The 18847-nt window shown below is 50.1% G+C and overlaps 1 protein-coding gene across 1 annotated transcript; it reads right to left on the minus strand.

Moving 5' to 3' along the window:
• Nucleotides 1-493: 493 nt before the first annotated feature.
• Nucleotides 494-7817, minus strand: LOC119096462 (uncharacterized). The gene is made up of 5 exons (XM_037219372.1): nt 7716-7817; nt 7331-7411; nt 6852-6959; nt 6160-6227; nt 494-976 (listed from the first exon to the last, which is right to left on the minus strand). Exons 1-5 carry the CDS (start codon nt 7786-7788, stop codon nt 974-976), a joined length of 333 nt encoding a protein of 110 aa, XP_037075267.1. The 5' UTR covers nt 7789-7817; the 3' UTR covers nt 494-973.
• Between the last annotated feature and the right edge of the window lie 11030 nt (nt 7818-18847).

The following is an 18847-nucleotide window of genomic DNA, read 5'->3' on the forward strand; positions in this document are numbered from 1 at the left end:
GTGACATGAACCTTGCGGGTAAACAGAAATGGTCGGAATGAACCCCTAGCCGTCTTAACGCTTATTTCAGTGCCTTCAATATCCGTCTTGACGTGTTGACATAGATTTTAACTGTAGCTATCAGAACGACCATTTTTTACTTTCGTGAACTCTGGTGATTTCACATCTGACCTAAGGTCACAAAGTTGATAGGCATTTTCCATGGTTTGGCAAAATCTTCACAACGGTATCTTTTTTTCTCATACGACATCTGGAAGTTTGAGATTCCAGGGGCGAAGTCAACTTCCCCGGCCGGGAGCGCTTGTCCCAGACCCCCGGCCGGGCGCAGGTTAAAGCAGCAAGGTACCGTGCGTTCTTGGCTGACAGGTGGATTCCTTGGTCGTACCACCGCAGGGACGCTACCGGGAGGGGGGAGTGGACATGTCCCCCCCCCCAAGTCGAGGTGTTTGCTCTAGGCATGGATTCAAATCAAGTACAGCATTAAACTATGCCCCGATGGCCACCTACGCTTTTATTCCCTCAAGCGGCCGACTGAAAGGGCAATCGCGCGTACGAACTCTTTCAAGCGAACGTGCAAATTGAACAGTCTTGATTGGTGTGGTTTGATATTAGCTGGAGTAGTGACCATCTAAAATAGCCAGTTCCTCAGGTTCTTGGGAACAAATTCTGGACACCCCTGACTTCCAAGCACACAGCGTGTTCATACGCTAAGTCCAGCTTTAGGACTCGCATTCTTTCCCGCGTAACAGGTTTCCCTTGTCATAAAAACAGCTTGATGCAGAAGCTAGGTCACTGAAATCACCCTAGGTAGCGTAACGAACATATCAGGACGACGCACTTGCACATAAAACACCGTTTTGGCTCGGAAATGACGCACTGCGACGTATGCTGCCGACGTGTTGGTATTCTCTCCATGCAGCTCCTTCTGTCTCCACCATCCCATAATGCTTGCGTTTATCAGGTTGTGACGCATTCACTGCAAAGGAAATGAAGTTGCTGAGCCTCTGCAATAACCGCCGGACAGTCGCTCTCCCGTCCCATAAAAAGCCCCAGTCAAAGCACACGAGTAAATCTTCGCGAGGCTTGAATGTCGTTTTTCACCTTACTATTGGATGCGATCTCAGCTCGCCAAATTGCACGCTGCCGCTAGTTCGACAGATAATGTGCTAAGAGAGCACTGGAGGAGCTGTATCACGACACTGGCAGAGGCATTAAGCTCCCTGTGACTAGCTGCATCCCCTCACCCTACCGCAAGAATCGCCGAACTAAATTTTTCTCAGTCAAACTACAATCGATAGCCCTGGGTTTCACGACCCGACAGACGTCTCTTGAGCTCGCCACAGGGTCACGAATGACGTCAAAATTCAAGTAGCAATGCATCGATAACTTTGCTCTGATCTGCCATGCCACGTAAACTGCGATTTTCGGGGCAAAAAGTGGTAAATGCACGCACTAATTTGCTGACTGGGTGGGATACAGAAGTTGAGTTTGTTGGAAGGAGCCGACGTCGGATCACTGATCCGACGTCGTGATCACTGATCCGAGTAGAATTACGCATTTTTGCGATAAAGAAATTGCCCAGGACATGATATATCTACATGGCATTGGCATGTGTCATCCTGCCAAACCTTAGATCAAGGTCGAGCCAAATCTTGAGTTCAATCAAGGAAAAAAGCACTTCCGGGAAAAGGGTATCAAAGTCTGTGGCTGTGGGACGCCGACAGCGAAGACGCCGATGGCTTAACAAGGCAGTTATGATCTAGTAATTACAGCCTACGATAACCTAACGTGCTAGGTCGTCCGTCGCCTTCCGTCCTCGACCCACCTACCATGCATGAAAGCCTCTAGATAGCGTACAAAACGATATACCTGTGGTTACGTATTCCATAAAAATAACAGTATCACGGGTGGAGGTGATACCCCCCTACCCCTTACCCCTTTATCGCTTTAGAGTCGGTGCACACAAATTAACCGTTTCAGCTATATCAAAGTTGAGTGCAACTTTGACGTTTGCGATTGAAAAAACTGCCGACAAAGGTCTAGTAATTGGAGCTTCTTATCATATAGTCTGGCGCACAACAAATAAATAAATCGCGTTTCCAAGGCAATGGTGTGTCGCATGGTTGTGGGGTGTGGATTATGAATGCACATTACCGGTATATGTCGCCTCTGGTCTGTCCGATGCTGTTCTAATGGATTGATGAATGTGCTGACGGAATGTTAGAAGGCAGCGTGCGTAGACTTCTTTTGGGATTAACACATCTTTGCATCGACATGATTCACACTGTTTTAAAACGTTTGAAATGATCTGGAATGTAATGTTCGAAGCACTATTTTTCGGTGGTTGCTTCCTTTGAGTTTGCATTTTGGAAGTAGAAATCCTGCATTATCACTCAAATCTTCCACACGCTAGAACAGACCGTCAACGCGTCGAGATATGTTAACACCAATCTATGAAATTGCTTCATTTTTTCATTCACTCGGTAAGTGTAACCAGTTACGGCAGGGCCTTTTTAAGGATTTTGCAGTATAGGGGGGGGGGGGGAAGGGACATCCTAATGGCATGATTGTCACCAAATATGGATTATAATAACCTACCACGAATTCCGATTTCTCCTCGGATTCAGACCACTTCAATCTTGCGTTCATATGATAAAGCATTTGGCGAGCTGCTTTAATAATTGCGGGTACATATCATACACCATACGTGAACTGAACTGATAAATGGCGTCACGAAACGGAGCTGGAATGGGATAGCTGTGAATGTGTGTGGGGGAGGGAGAGGTATCTGGTCAGTGAGAACAATTCGGCCGAGCGTGGAATCATTTTCCCCTCATTTAACGTGCTAAAAAGAACCTGGACTGCGGTCATAACCCTCGCGTTCCCAGTGTGGGATAGATTCAATACACACTTAACCTTCGGGGTTGCAGTAGGTGCCGTCTTCTGGATATATATTGTTGAGAAGTTCCTCAAGCGTTTTGTCAAGTACCATGCAAGTGTAAGCGGACGATGTTAATCCGGTGTGCCGTGTGGTGACCAGAGCCATGTCAGCCCAGGAGCGAAGCATACCTTCATAACGATCACGTATGAACACGCACTATGGATGCCACCGCAGGGGCGAACAATGTTAATCCGGTGTGCCGTGTGGTAACCAGAGCCATGTCAGCCCAGGAGCGAAGTATACCTTCATAACGATCACGTATGGACATGCACTATGGATGCCACCGCATGGGCGAGCAGAGGGGCAAGAATACAATTCATTCCCACTCCAATTCTTGGCCATTTTTCCCAAACTCATGCTATTGTGCACGCTCGTGGGCTGCCAAAATGCATGTCAAGGTTATGCTCAGAGGTGTTTATGCTCAGGTCGCGTACCTGAGCATAAAAGTGCTGGATAATCAGAAGGCACAATTCTGGATGTTTTAGTTGGCGTATATTCATAAGGATGTGATACATGCAGCATTTGATAACAGTGCACGTACCTTCGATGCCCATCTCCCTGAATACGATACCGCTCAGGAGGCCCCGCTGTCAGGAGGTCCCAATGCGTTCAGGAGGCCCTTAAAAATCCTGCCCCAAGCTGAAAATTCGTGGCGCCGCCCTCGACAAGAACGACGCGGTTTTGCCGGGTCAGTCGCTGAGGAGCCCCTTAAAAGATAGGGGAGGGGACAAACGTGACCACGCTTCTACCTAGTTTTCTTTAATACGCTGTTATAGTGCCAACTGTTAAATGCGGTACTTCTCCCAGTTTTTTGCCTATACTCGTTGGGACAGTTGCACCCAGTCCCCTCCCAGTCTCCTCGCTGACTCCATGTCGCATCAAACAGCAGCGGCCAGTGACATCAAGCCTCGCGTCATAAGACGCTGAGCGTTGCTGGGCTTAAATGTACTTTTGCGCTGTTCTTGTAGGGAAAATACGAAAATCAACTCAACCAATTAAAGTGGCTCGCCCCGGACTAACCCAGAGATACTAGGCCTACATCTCACCGACCCCAGTTTTGGTCCTCGACAACGACAGCCGTGCTTCCGATGTGGTGACACAAACCCTCCAGAGGTTGTTGCCGGTTTCGGAATGAAACTTCCTGCGGCTGCCAGAGTGGGGGACAAAAGTCCAGGGTGTGCCGGCAGCGCTCAGAATAATTGAGTGGTTTGACGCAAGGCCTGATTATAGACGGGGGAAGGAAACCAACTGAAGAGCCTGGCCGCAAGCTCGGTGTGATATTGGCAGAAATTCAAGAAGCCATATAGACCACGAGAATGTCGTACAACTTGCTGCTAATGAGGTAGGTGCGTACCCCAGCAAAAGGATCAAACTTAGAATTTTAGTGACAGTGCTAACAAACGGTAGAGAAATTGGAACTCAGGTAGAAACAGGGTCAGATATGCCGCAGAGCAAAGAAAGCAGCATCAGTCCTCCGCCGCATATTCAGCGCTCATGGCTTTCCCTAAAGTTTGATCACTGAAAATGAGATACCATTCACTTCTGCAGAGTTTGAATGCATAATGAAACGATAGGGAATCCTGCACACGCTAATAGTAGAAAATTTGGTGCACAATCTAACGAACTAGTTTAATAAATCTCAGTATGGAGATGTTGAGGAAATTGGGGCTCAATTTCTAGCTTCAGGGAAAAATGCTCCCCATTCCACCACAGGGCACGCGCCAAGTAAAGTTTCTCTGAAGCGAACTTGGAGAGCGAAGCCGAGCCCCGTGAAGCCAAATCTCAGGGACACAATGATCGAGGGAACAATACAGATGTTGGCCCCAGCGTTTCCACCAAGTGGAAGTCCTTTGCGCGTTTCCACCAAGTGGAAGTCCTTTGCGGCCCGCGTGGAGTACAAAAATCGTCTGCGTACTTTTGTTCATTTTTTGGCAGGAAATCCGTCTTTCCATGGAAAAGTAGGAGAGGTAGCGAGATGTGTATGGGACAGAAAGTAAATATATGAGTGGAAGTACTTTGCGGTTCGTGTGGAGTGCAAAAAATCGTTTTGTGCACGCTTGTTAATTTTTTGGCCACAAATCCGTCTTTCCATGGCCATGTATACCAGGTACGATCATTCAGCAACTTGGCCGCTGAGACACGTAATCCCGTGACGTCATTGTTTGCCCATAATGTTGGCATTAGGGCTACATCGCGAGGTACGCAGGAACCACCTGATTAGACACGAGTTAATGACGTCAGTGAAATAAGAATCCGCTGAGGAAATGTCAGGGCCCTGTGTCTTTCGATCGGCCGCCTATCACAACCAAACTAATGACTAAGTGGGTTGCGTCAAATATACAAATATGAGACTTATATTATTCACTCACATAGTGGAAGGACCGCATAACACCGCGTTGACCAAGGATGACCTGATGTGTCAGGCCATAGAAGATGGTACCTTTACTGCTTGACGTGTGGTAGGCAAAATCTTAAATTTATATGGACACATTTATCATGGCATTCAATAACATATTGAGAGCATGGCGAAAATGTAATTGACCTATGACGACCTAACATGAGGTTAGAAAGACTCAACTTAACTGATAATGATGTCATGCAACGTAATGCGTTAAAGCCACAGACAATAGGGGGTAACCGCATAATAACAAGAGCATGGATAAGAATCGAAAGCTGGTACCTAGAACAGAGCTAATGCGACGTTTTGGTTCGATTGGGCATGACACAGTATGGGTGTCGACCAAACTTTGACAAGACGAGAAATTTCGCAAGGCACACATTCACTGGACAAGAAAACTAAGTCGTGAAATACGCAAAATATCACATGCTATCTCTTTTGAGGCAATAAGCTCAGTTTTTTTCTGGTGCTTTTGTTACAACGTTGAATGCCACAGAAACGACTCGCACGACTCATTTTCCATCGCTTCAAGTAAAAGTCAGTAAACGCAAATGCTTCAAAAAGGTGATCATACTCTCATGCTGCTGTAGCTGCTACAAATAGATTATGTTCTAGGTCATCCCGGAACATGCTAGGCTAGAATAAATACTATTATTGTGTCATGGTGCAACCAACATTGCATATAATAATTATGAGTTGAACTGAAATGAACATGCTCATTAAACACATATATTAAAAAGGGCGCATATCTGGGAACTATACTCATTGTTATGAAGGGTGTATTCAGGCTAACTTTGGGATCCATTCCACAGCTGCATACCTGCCAGAATTTCTTGCAAGGCGGGAAGTCCGGCTCGTCCTCGCACGGTACAGCTCCCGTATGGTTAACTGTGAAAGGGAGCGCGTGATCGGAGGAAGAATATCCTCTAACATTCTGATGATATTTGACCGAAAACCAAACGCTGTGTTTCAAGCTACATATCTTTTTCCTGACTCAAGTCGGTGGCCAATAATGGCTGATTGCGGCAGACGACGCACAGCTAACAGATGACTTAACAGACTACGGTGTTCTGACCTCGAACGTGATTTTAGGCTTCCTACAGCCAGGTCTAACACACCACCGAATATTCGGGATCGAGTTTTCGTCTGTAAGAGCAAACCGGTCAGTACTACCCGGCATGAACATCATTTATTTACTATCAAACACAATGTCCTATATTGATGTGACAATCCCGTAACTTCATAGAGGTACAAGAATTTTGATTTTCAAATGGCACTTATTTACATTATGCCCTTTAAGGTGCTTCGATATCCTCTTAACTATTCGCCAGGAAGTTGACATTGAAATACGGTCGCATCTTGCAATCTAGGCATTGCATCCCAAAATTCCATGAGAGAGATCTAAGCCTCGTCCACACATGTCGTTGCAACGAACAATTACTCTTTACAACCTACGATCTGTTTTTGTTTCCAAAATCATTTAAACGGTTAGAATCTGGACGCTTTACTTACACTTTGGTTCGCAGTTCTTCTTTTCGCATCCCCAATCGTTCGTTACACAGAAGCACTTGTTGCAGCCAGCCACTCCCAGCTCACCAGAGCGACACTTCGTCGTCACGACTGCAACACGTCAGCCAGTTTATATGTTTCTCTGGCAGCTGAAGCTAGACGGTCGCTCGAATTGCAGTTTGGGGCGAAACATGCAGGATGCATAGTTCCCACCGATGGCAAATAATACAACTGGGAAGCACTGCTATTGGCGGCGAGCTGTTCATTTCTGTGCAGCCGTTTTGCAACATGTTATTCCGCTTTACTGAAACAGTCAGATTAGCCGGTCCGTTCTCTAGCAGTATTCTAATCAACTTCGCGAGCATTGTACTGCCTCTTGTGTGTGAGGGGAAGGGGACAGGGGTGACCACAACTGTTTTTCCGGTTGCAGTAACAATAGCATTAACAGTGGGATAACAGATCAGCAATGGTTGTGTACTTACCGCGACATTTCTTATCTCCGCAGTACGGCTTATCGATGTCTTTGCAGTCGCCATCAGTTTTACATTTAGTAGGCTTTACATCTGCCGAGAATGACAGTACAATAACATGACGTTGTAACGATATCGAGACCCCTGCGTAGCATTCCTTAGACAAGACTCCATACTAGAAAACCATATTGCGATAAGGATATTCACCGAAAAGATGTTTGGCGCTTGCATTAGGGTTTGCTAATCGGGCACGGCGCCACATGTTGGTTACACGTTTGATCGTGAACACAGTAAACCAACCCAATTCGTCGCTGCTTTTCATGACAACCATCATGACAAGCAACAAGCAACAGTATGGTAAAGGGGACACCAGAGTGTGGATCGTCTGATTCCTGACCTGCTGGACCAGCTGTTGTGACGTGGCTGAGTATGCCGGCCACGATGCAGATGAGGATGATTTTGGAGAACATTCCCGTCGACTGATGACTGGTCGTGTGGGCGACGCGGCCCCGGCTTCATGCTTATATGGCAGAGGGCACGACCTCACCACAAAGCGTGATGGACCACGGAGGCTCACCTGACAGCGCAGTTTCACTGCGCCAACACTGGCCATAACATGTCAATCGGCATACCGATGATTCACTTAAAACTGCATGCGAATTGGTTGCTGCAGGTGACCTCGGGGTTTGAATACTTTCTAAGCAGAGCGCGTTGCGCGTACCCTGAACCCACCATCCAAGTTGCGCTTCCCAGTCCAACGAACAACGTTTCGTTCGCCACTTCGCCAGATGGACTGCGAAGGGCTTTAGCGTCCCGCAGCGCCACGACACGGCCGCCCCATTCTGTGTTAGCCTCCATTAGCCTGTTGCTAGCTGATCAGGCCATGTCAGTCGGGTCCAGCAATGCACCCGCTCTGTGACCTGTATTCAGTGATGGTGAATGACAAGTCCAGCGTATTTTCCTGGACCATGGAGGCAACATTATGTGGTACGCAGGCGAAGAAACTTCTCGGAATATGGGGATGCCAAAACCGATTTGGACGCTAAATATTTCCATTCATCGCTATGGGATTAATAATCAGCATCTTTGAAGGACAGGATGGCATGGCACCTACCCCCCCCCCCCCCCACCCCACTCGTTCTTACGCATATGGTTTGCCTTCTAACCCATTTCTGGCACGGCTCTCCGTTAGAAGAGGCTGCCACCCGCTTGCAGATAACGCGGATGATAAATGTCGGGCTGGCTATCGACGCTTGTTTTGTCCGGGTCATCGATTGGTTGCACAGATTGGTGCGACAGATGGCAGGTCCCTATCTTTTACTTAGGCCGCAACGCACAACTAGACACTTACACTGCAGTCGTCTTTTAGCAAAACCCCTCTCCGACGAGACTATTGACTGAGTTTTTTCTCCGTGCATTCAAATAGCTCACTCGAGTCCCATCCGGCCACACAGATTCGCTCTGCTTCTCGTCGCTCATCGTCTGATCCTGAATCATCAAAGTGCCACACCTTCCCGGAGCGAAAACCGGAAAAGGGTCCCTGTAAGGCTCGCAGTGGAGGTCTCCCACGGTGGCTGCAGTCGTGCTCTTCTAACCACTTCTCACAGGAATCCCACAGCCAGACATTGTCATTGATAGTCAAAAGTACTCTGATCCCAACCAAACGACAAAACTGTGTCTCAACTTGCGCAAAACCTGCGCAAGCTTTGACTAGCGATGCAATGCGTTATCATTACCATTGTCATATCAGGTGATGAGTACCTATGGAGAAGTAAAATCACTGCGGAATGGAAGGCGCTTGCGTCTGAAAATGAAGCATGCACCTGACTGAAGAGTCCCGCAGTGACCTCTGTTGAGGGCTTTTACTGCAGCTAAAGGGCATCACGCGCGTCGTTTTTAGAACGGAGTCGAGCACAATTCTGAGAACTTGGCGTAGTCGTTGACCGCCGCGTTTGACGCATTTGTCCGCGTGTGAGTCAAACGCATAAGTGGATGCGCAAATGTTGATGCTCATGCTTCTACGGAAACGGTGGAGGCACAGATGGTTTCAGAATTAAAGTAGAAACGTCATATTCAGGTTATTCTATCCATGCGTCACCATAGGAAGAATGTTAAATTGAAGGACAAGTAGCTGGAGATCACCGTATCTGGTAGCGGTTAAGCTCATACCCCTTTCGTGGCACTTTAACATGACTTACCGTACTTTTTGTTGCGTACGAAGAACTGATTAAGGGCCTGTTGTGCCCTTCGCCGACGCGAATTATGTTCCAGAAATTCTTCCACTGGTATCAAAATAGCTTTCACAAGGAGCCCTTGCATGCCTTGGCAGAAGATCGAGATAGACGAACAGGAATGGCAAAGCCGCGAGTGTATAACGGTGGATGACAAGCAGTGCAGGGCCTGATCTGGCTTCTGAAAGCTGCAAGGCCTTACTGAAAATGTCCAAGCTGTAACGTATCGAAATTCTTTTTAAAAAGTGTACTAAATATTCGTCATTACGAGCAACACGATAGATTCTTCAATGTAGTCAGTAGTGATAATTACTAGTTGAATATGACAAACAAGATTGAGACAGGCGTGAGTTCCTGTAGGCTTGATTGGTAGAGTAATGTCTGTGGCTTTCAATGGTACGGATATGATTTCCAGGCAAAATCATGTCATTCGGATGAGCCAACACGGCTATACGGGAACGGAGTAAAACGATGCTGATATTTAAATGTGGAAAATATGTCACACTCGCTGTACGCATGAGCCTCATGTTCCAATTTTTAAAGGATTTTGTGCGTGTTCAGTAAAATATCACCTTCGACTCCACACGCTCTCAAATATTGAAAACGAAACAGAGTCAAGATTTTCCGGTGCCAAACAAATCTCCCCAATCGAACAAAATGCAGAACAGCTTCAATTCCATATTTCTAGACCGTATTTATGCAATGCCGTATTTTTCAGCGTAATAGAGCGTTGTAGGCCTTTGGAATCTCGTGTGCAGGCATTCCCCATGATATATTTACCTGGAAATAGCATCGCTTTCAGCGACCTTTTTAACATTCATCACGAATATTCGATGTTGCCTCGCCTCAATGAATACCTCGCCTCAACTCTGCAGTAAAACGTCTTGCACTGGTGGCCTGCATTGATCGATAGCTGTATTTTAATGTTAAGCAGCTCAAAGTAATTTGTTTAATATATTTTTATTCATGCGCCTAATGATGTTGATGAAGTCATCACCCAGCTCAAGGCAAAGATGAATCCGGCTGCTACAGTTTATCAGTTCATCACTCAACCATGTAGGAAGCTGGTTCTAATTCAACAATTGTGTTTCTATATTATTCCTTTTGCTATGTCACCCGCCCTGATCGCGTGCCGCGGTACTCCGTATAGTTTGCGACATATGCCGCTTATAGTTGTGTGCGATTAACACTGTTTATGGACAAACGTAACTTTGTGCCCACTGGTCTCTCTCTCTCTCTCTCTCTCTCTCTCTCTCTCTCTCTCTCTCTCTCTCTCTCTCTCTCTCCTCTCTCTCTCTCTCTCTCTCTCTCTCTCTCTCCTCTCTCTCTCTCTCTCTCTCTCTCTCTCTCTCTCTCTCTCTCTCTCTCTCTCTCTCTCTCTCTCTCTCTCTCTCTCTCTCTCTCTCTCTCTCTCTCTCTCTCTCTCTCTCTCTCTCTCTCTCTCTCTCTCTCTCTCTCTCTCTCTCTCTCTCTCCCTCTCTCTCTCTCTCTCTCTCTCTCTCTCTCTCTCTCTCTCTCTCTCTCTCTCTCTCTCTCTCTCTCTCTCTCTCTCTCTCTCTCTCTCTCTCTCTCTCTCTCTCTCTCTCTCTCTCTCTCTCTCTCTCTCTCTCTCTCTCTCTCTCTCTCTCTCTCTCTCTCTCTCTCTCTCTCTCTCTCTCTCTCTCTCTCTCTCGTGTTGCCTCACACTAATGACGCACTTGTCAGTGTTTTGCCATATCCCTCAGCTCGCCGTCGCTATTCGTCCATTGCATGGGGTCACGCCCTCCCCTGCCCCTCCCCTTCCCCGCCTCCTGCACTTGACGTGTGACGGGTGACCCCTGGCGGCTGGGGTCAGCTGTATGTCAGCTGGCGAGCTCGTGTCACCTGCGGTCTGTTTGCCACGTCCGCACCCGGGGCGAGGCGAAGTGTAGATTCGGCCGACCATAGCCCGCACATTGAGAACGGCGGTGTGCCTCCGGGCAAGTGAACGTCAAACCGTCACTGCTTGAACGTCATTACGCTGAGTGGGCTGCGCATTCTGAAATTCGTAAGCCAGCTTTGACAACCGAACAAGGCTCAGCGATGCTTGCTTCCTCACAATCGCCAAATCAGGCGCAGTTAATCTGGCCTGTGCCGCGCCGCGTGTCCGTCGGAGGCGGTAGAAGATGCCCGCCAGCACACAAACATCGTTACTAAGGCTGTCCAGGCACAATGGTGCTGTCAGTGCCGGCATCGCCCTGGCAGCGCAGACCATCCGGCCGCCGGCCGCTCCTCTGCTGGACGGAGCGGCGTCGCTCCACCTCGCGGTTCGCCATCGCTGCCGTCCCGTCCTTGACCTGGGGCCACCGGCGCAGCTCTCATGATCAGGCGGTCTGCTGGCAGCCATCGCTCCCTTTCTGTCTTTGACCTGGGGTCACCGGCGCAGCTCTCATGATCAGCCGGTCTGCTTGCAGCCATCGCTCCCATCCAGTCAGCTGAGCTGCTGTCTTATTTGAAGGGGTGAGACGAGGCATTAGTATAAAAGGAAAAGCTTCACATTTGAAGATATTGAAGCAAGCATCAGATGTGATGAAATACGCTCACTTATAATTGTTAGTATACTTTGAAGAGAAAAAGACTGCTCTAAACAACACAGTTTCTCTGTTTAGTACATGTGCTTCTCAATGCGTCATTTTTATCACGTGAGTGTACCTTGCACAACATTGATTGAGAGCTTTCTGACGGACGCTTTATCTGGAAACCGTGCTCACGGACGCCAGATATGAACGAGTCGACAACAGCATTTTGCTTAAACTTGATCGCCGCACGACTAACGGAATGGCAGAATTTAAATGATTTCATTATTGTGTATGGATACCTGAGTTAGTTTAAAATAGTCTTTCCGAAAAGCGCACATCTTCGCGGACGTACAGTCCAGAAACTGGAGGGATTTAGGTCTTAAGAAGAGCACGGCCGTGAGCTGCGCCGAATGAATGATGAAATTAAAGGTAGCTTTTTCAGTCCAAAACCCCATACAAACGTGGAACACTCCCTTTGAAGATGGCATACTGGTTCAAGACTATCGCTCTCGTCTAGTGCGTTAGCATGCGCACTGTGGGTGCTCTACGTCGGCCGACTCAAAGCCGTTGCGTACGACTACACACTAGACGGGTGCGAAAGTCCGAACAATGGCGCATTTGCGAGCAGCACTGCCAGACGCAGCAGGAGGCGCCAGTAAGGCGATCGTCTTCGCCGCCGCCTGCCCGGGTAGGCTGTACCGTGATAACCTCGTCAGTTGCCCCGTCCTCGGGCAGACTGATGTATTCTGTAGAGGCTGACGGCGCGTCGAGCCCAGTCCCATCTTCGCATGGCACGTCGCATGGCTGGAGCTCTGTACCTCTGCGCGAGCCTCGCCCTGGACCGGTGACACGACGCATGGCTGTAGCTCTGTGCCTCTGTACAGGCCTCGCCCTGGACCGGTGACACGTCGCATGGCTGGAGCTCTGCACCTCTGCGCGGGCCTCGCCGGCACGTCGCATGGCTGGGGCTCCGCACCTCTGCGCGGGCCTCGCCCTGGACCGGTGGAGACGAAGCATGTTGGGGCGGTCTCTCAACACGTCCAGTTTCCGAGGAGACTGAGTAGCCGCTCGCCACCTGACCCGCCGGCGGCTCCCCGGAGGACTCATCAGAGGGCCTGATTGGGCTGGTGTGTGTCTGCCACCGTCCTGGGTGGAGAGGCTTACCGATTCAGGTTCGAAGCGCCCTTGTGCCATCAAGATTCTGTCGCAGTGTTAATGTATGCATTACGAACTGAGTATGTATCATGGCATATGACTATTTGAATTATGTTTATTTGTATTATGACGGCATTTTGATCAATATAACATTACGTCAGCCATGAATTGTGAATTAATTTCGGCCGAATTCACTTTTTCACAGTCGAATATAACAAATATAGCTTAAATATCATTCGTTATCGTCTCCGCATACATCTCGGACGCTGCTCAGCATCCAGGTGCTCGATACTAAGACTAGCGAATGCCGCGTATGTTTTCGAAGATATTGCCTTCCCCTTCATTCACCGTGACCGAATTTCACGAGACCTGCACATATCGATGATGCCGCCAACGCACACCCTCATACATTCATTCACGTCGTTGTCAAGGCTTTCCAGCACGCTTGTGACATTTGCATGTATTTTAAATATGTATTCGCTAAACGACAGTCATTGCATTTCCGAGCTGCCCATGAGTCATGTGGGCTAGGGACAGCTTGATTTCAGAAAGGCAGGTCTTGAGCTCCTGGGTTAGGTCCATTATGAGGTTTGGAGGTGTTATTTAAAAAAACTAAATTTTCAGTGTGCTGGGAGGTAAACTGCTAAAGAGATGCTAACTGACAAACATTGGTAATGTTGTTAAAACTCACCTTGAATCTCACAGCTCTGACAATTTAACCAAGATTTGTTGGCTAGCTTCCTTTCATCATTACCGCCTGGTATATTGCGGGTAGGTTATTGTCAGAATAGGGTCTCTAAGCTCATGTTTTAGGGCAATTTTAAGTAACTGGAAATTATAAATAAGAACGCCGTCGTGTCTTAACAAGTGTTCTGTCGATTGTGCTTAGCAAACCACAAGACGCAATTAATCTTACAGAACACAAGAGAAACAAGCCTTTAAAAGACGTTGTCTTTTAGTGGATTGAATCAGATAGCATGCATAAACTATGTATAGAACACCACTGTGCTGCCTCCATGGTTTTTAAACATAATGTATGATGCATGGGCATTAAGTCTGCCCAGTCGGGTCGAGAGGCGTCTTAGGCCTTGGCGTGCTTTGTTTTAATTTCGCTGTATATTTGGGACACTCTGTCATATTTGCTCCCATGATGTCTGCTACAGTTAGGCGGTGTCTCCTACAGTCAGGAAGCAACAGAGTGCCGCGGTGTCATAAACTGGCTAAGAGTGTAGCTTGTAGGCAGTAACCAATTAACGTTCAACATAATCAGTTGTGTATTCGCCGTAATCAAATCTAACCATCGAATTAAATTTAATCAAATTTAATCGTCGTGACTAAATGGTCGTAATCAACACTCAAGTTCCGTTTCCACCCCCGCATATTTGGCACTGCCACACTGAGATCGCTTCTCTTCGTCGCGTCAGCTCTCAACCATTCAGTTGTAACTTGAAACGTCCACGATATAACGTCGAAATGCTATCACAAATATCATTAATTATGTCAGCTAAGAGAGCACAGCGTTCGCTTTGCATCGCCCGTGTGGTGCTGGGCTCAAGGCGATGACCGCTGAGTAGCCTGATGCCGACGTGACCCGTCAAAGGCATCGTCCCGCGGTCCTCGCTTGTCTTCGAGATGGGCTCCCGTCCCGCGGTCCTCGCTGTCTTCCGAGATGGGCTCCCGTCCCGCGGTCCTCGCTGTCTTCCGAGATGGGCTCCCGTCCCGCGGTCCTCGCGTCTCCGAGATGAGCTCCCGCGTCCGACGGGTCTCGCTGTCTTCCGAGATGGGCTCCCGTCCCGCGGTCCTCGCTGTCTTCCGAGGTAGGCTCCCGTCCCGCGGCCACCCGCTGTCTTCCGAGGTGGGCTCCCGTCCCGCGGTCCTCGCTGTCTTCCGAGATGGGCTCCCGTCCCGCGGTCCTCGCTGTCTTCCGAGGTAGGCTCCTGTCCCGCGGTCCTCGCTGTCTTCTGAGATGGGCTCCTGTCCCGCGGTCCTCGCTGTCTTCCGAGGTAGGCTCCCGTCCCGCGGCCCTCGCTATCTTCCGAGGTAGGCTCCCGTCCCGCGGTCCTCGCTGTCTTCCGAGGTAGGCTCCCGTCCCGCGGTCCTCGCTGTCTTCCGAGATGGGCTCCCGTCCCGCGGTCCTCGCTGTCTTCCGAGGTAGGCTCCCGTCCCGCGGTCCTCGCTGTCTTCCGAGGTGGGCTCCCGTCCCGCGGTCCTCGCTGTCTTCCGAGGCATGCGCCTGCCCCGCGACTCCCGCCCTGTTCCGCGGCGCAGTCTCGCGTCAGCCCTGGCGGGACGCGGGGCTGACGACCACCGCCGGACGGATGGCGGCTGCCGGCTGGCGGTGTGACAGCTGACGTCCGCTGTACGCGCAGAGCCCCGCCGCGCGCCAGCACGTGCCCAGCTGCAGGAGGCTGGCGCGTCAGTGCGCACTGCGCCTGCTCCTGGCAATGAGACCGGGCTGCTTGGTCTCATGTCTCATGTCAGTGTGCGATATTAGCGTTTATTGGTCGCATTCTCAGAAGAGCTTCCTAATCTGCTTCAAAGTGCATTACTGATCTTCCACGGGCGTACTGGTTTACGATGCGGGCGTGTACCCTGAGCATCATGCCGCGGGTATCCTACTTCGGTTACTGCGGTCTAATCTCTTCGCGGTCTGATTTGCTCGTAGGCCTGTGTTCTGATGGTGGTGGTGCCGACATTATGCAGCGTCTGGGTCGGCTCTGAAACATTATCACCACGTGGTTTGCGGACTCGTGAACAACGTGCCAAGGGTTCTGATATTCTGGGCGGTTTTCATACGCAGACCGAAATCTGTCGAAACATCAGCTGGAATTTAGCGAACTTTCTGTTTTTCTCATGAAGAAGTATGAATAATAATAAAAGATATCGTTCTTGGTATGATATTAATACGCCGTGCTTTATGTGGAAGACAGCAAATTCAAGCTGTATCTTATGCATGTCATGCGCCCAAGGACCCCGCTATGGGTTCGGGGTTTGGTGGGGGGAGCTGTTTCCGCACTGCTTGAGAGTCGGCATGGCAGGTAGCTACAGGTCAACGCTTGGAGCGAGGATGAGTCACAGAGTTAGCAGGGAGGGAGAGGGGGGATAGCGCCGGCGGTGAAGGGAACAAGGGAGGTATATCGCTGGGGCCGGCACAAACCTGCATCATCCGACCCTCTTATCCTCTTTCTTGCTTCCTTTCCTGAATCCTTGCGACGCCTCCCTTATCCGGGGCAGGATGCATGCGTCCGCTTCGAGTGGACCGAGAAGCCTCCTGGGTGGGTGATCCCGACCGGGCGCCCAGCGCACACTTCGAGGGGCCCCTGCGTGGCCTAATCCTCGGCGGTTGGCTTCTCAGGCGCATGTAGTCCTGCTCCACCGTTGTCCATTTTCCGCTATCCCATAGCCCTGACATGATCATTTCTGGTCGAAAGGGCTCCATTCTCCCCCCCCCACCCCCCCACACACACACCCAAAGACAAACTAAACCCGCGTTAATAACCAAGCGATCAATTTTCGAACATGTTTTTTTATACAGGGGATGACGAGTGATCAGCCACCGTTCATCTTTCGAGGTTAGAGCTCAGTCGCTGTAATTCGGGAAGCGTGTCTGTCCTTGACGAGACACGTAAACTGATCCGTATGCGCTTCTCCTTTGCGGTGGTGTCGGGATCGGATCGATAGCTCCGTCCGATCTGTACGCGCTTCTCCTCTGCGGTGGTGCTGGGGTCGGGTCGACAGCTCTATTCCGTCAGGCCAGACCACAAAGCAAGGAGGGACTGTGAACCGACGGCGAGATGCGAGTCCAGTCCGCAGCCAGATCCGGAGCAGGAGAGGGAGCGGGGAGGTCCTGACCGCCGCCCAGGCGCTGACTGCCATGGGGCTTCACCGCTTCTCTCCTCAGCGTGAGACCATCCCTGTGGCGTCTGCTGGCCTGTACCGGCAGCCTCAGGCACAGTCCCAGCGCGTGCACTCGGCTTGGGCGCTGTGACGTCTGCGGCGGCCGGACGCCAGGACGGCCGGCACGTGGCCCCAGCCACTGACCGCAGTGGGTCGCGGTGGGGAAGAGGCAGTGTACGCGTTGCGGCCTTTGCTGCAGGACCGCCACGCCCCAGTCGGTGTCCGGGATACGTGCTCCACGCTGCCGGACTTCCGCGCCCCGGTCGGTGTCCGGGCGGCACGCGTGCGCCCAGGCCCGTCACATGGGCCAGCTATTCCACCTTGACTGACGGTTTGAGAAGTGCAGACTTCTGCCCGTTCTTTCCGAACATCCCTTATAACCCTGGCATCTGGGGTAACCAATGACTGACGGATTGAGAAGTGCGGACTTCTGCCCGTTCTTTCTGAACATCTCTTATAACCCTGGCATCTGGGGTAACCAATGACTGACGGATTGAGAAGTGCAGGCTTCTGCCCGTTCTTTCTGAACATCCCTTATAACCCTGGCATCTGGGGTAACCACTGACTGACGGATTGAGAAGTGCAGACTTCTGCCCGTTCTTTCCGAACATCTCTTATAACCCTGGCATCTGGGGTAACCAATGACTGCCAATAATCGGGTCCATAAACGTAAATCACAATCTTATACGCAAAGATATTAAAGAAAGGTCGCCGATCTTGAAGACTTTTTAGCGATTTGGGAATAGCAACCCAAAAAAATGAGGCCTGCACGAGTCTCCCCTCGCACAACAATGTCAGCTATAACTTATCTGCTATACGTAATATTAACTGGTGGCAACCATTTGGTCTCGGTATGGCAACATGCAGTTGCAAATTCTAGCAAACAACTGGCGAAAAGGTATGATGCTGGTGTTGTTATTTCGCAGTTTGCTACTATTGCTGCAAATCGAGCTCACTCACCAGGAACACGAATTGAGTCTAGGCGCTGCTTTGAATATGACTCCCCCAACGAAAGTCTGCGGTGACGAAATATGGTGCCGTCCGTGTAGTCTCGCATAGCATGCAATTGCCAGCTGCTAGTGCATTGATGCAAGTAACAAGGGTAGACATGCTTTCACACCCCAATCGAACAGAAAGACATCAATGCCCGATAATATTGTCTTGCACGCGGGAAAACAAAATGACCTAGCTCGCATCGCAGAGGCAACGGCGCTTTCGTCCGGACAGGCGTACATCGCAGCCCAATGCCGATGGCAGATTAGACAATTTGATCGTTGTTGATTGCCCACTGCACCGCACCCACCCTGGTTGTTACGTTACACCTCGGTTGCGCGAGATGGTCTCAAGCCGGATCGGCTGGCCGCAACCTTCCCGAGTCGAGTATGCTCGCCTCCAACCGTATCGTGCCACAGACCACCGCAACATGGAAGAGCGGCTCTACGCGGCATGAGTTCGGGACCTCATGATGATGCCGGCATTCACCCCGCGTCGCAAGCCTACCGCCGTTAGCTTTCTAAACTCACAGGATCGCAGCACACAGCTAGCCCAGGTCCCGCGCCGGCTGACCATCCACGTCCCGAGCGTCAGGTCAAGCTCGTCTAACCGTTGTGAACCCCCGACTAACAGCGCTCAACAAAATTTCCAAACCGTCCGGCGGTCGATCCTCCTTCGGCGGGGTTGTGGCCGGCGCGGGACTCGGGGGGTACTTC

Source organism: Pollicipes pollicipes, unplaced genomic scaffold (genome assembly GCF_011947565.3).
Source record: "Pollicipes pollicipes isolate AB1234 unplaced genomic scaffold, Ppol_2.1 Scaffold_4295;HRSCAF=5057_pilon_pilon_pilon, whole genome shotgun sequence".
Classification (NCBI taxonomy): domain Eukaryota; kingdom Metazoa; phylum Arthropoda; class Thecostraca; order Pollicipedomorpha; family Pollicipedidae; genus Pollicipes; species Pollicipes pollicipes.

Bases quoted from the DNA above. Each gene is read 5' to 3' on its own strand.
- LOC119096462 (XM_037219372.1), bottom strand. From the start codon at position 7,788: ATGTTCTCCAAAATCATCCTCATCTGCATCGTGGCCGGCATACTCAGC. The intron at 7,412-7,715 runs GTCAGGAATCAG...CATTCTCGGCAG, and splicing joins CACAACAGCTGGTCCAGCAG to ATGTAAAGCCTACTAAATGT. The intron at 6,960-7,330 runs GTAAGTACACAA...GACGTGTTGCAG, and splicing joins CGGAGATAAGAAATGTCGCG to TCGTGACGACGAAGTGTCGC.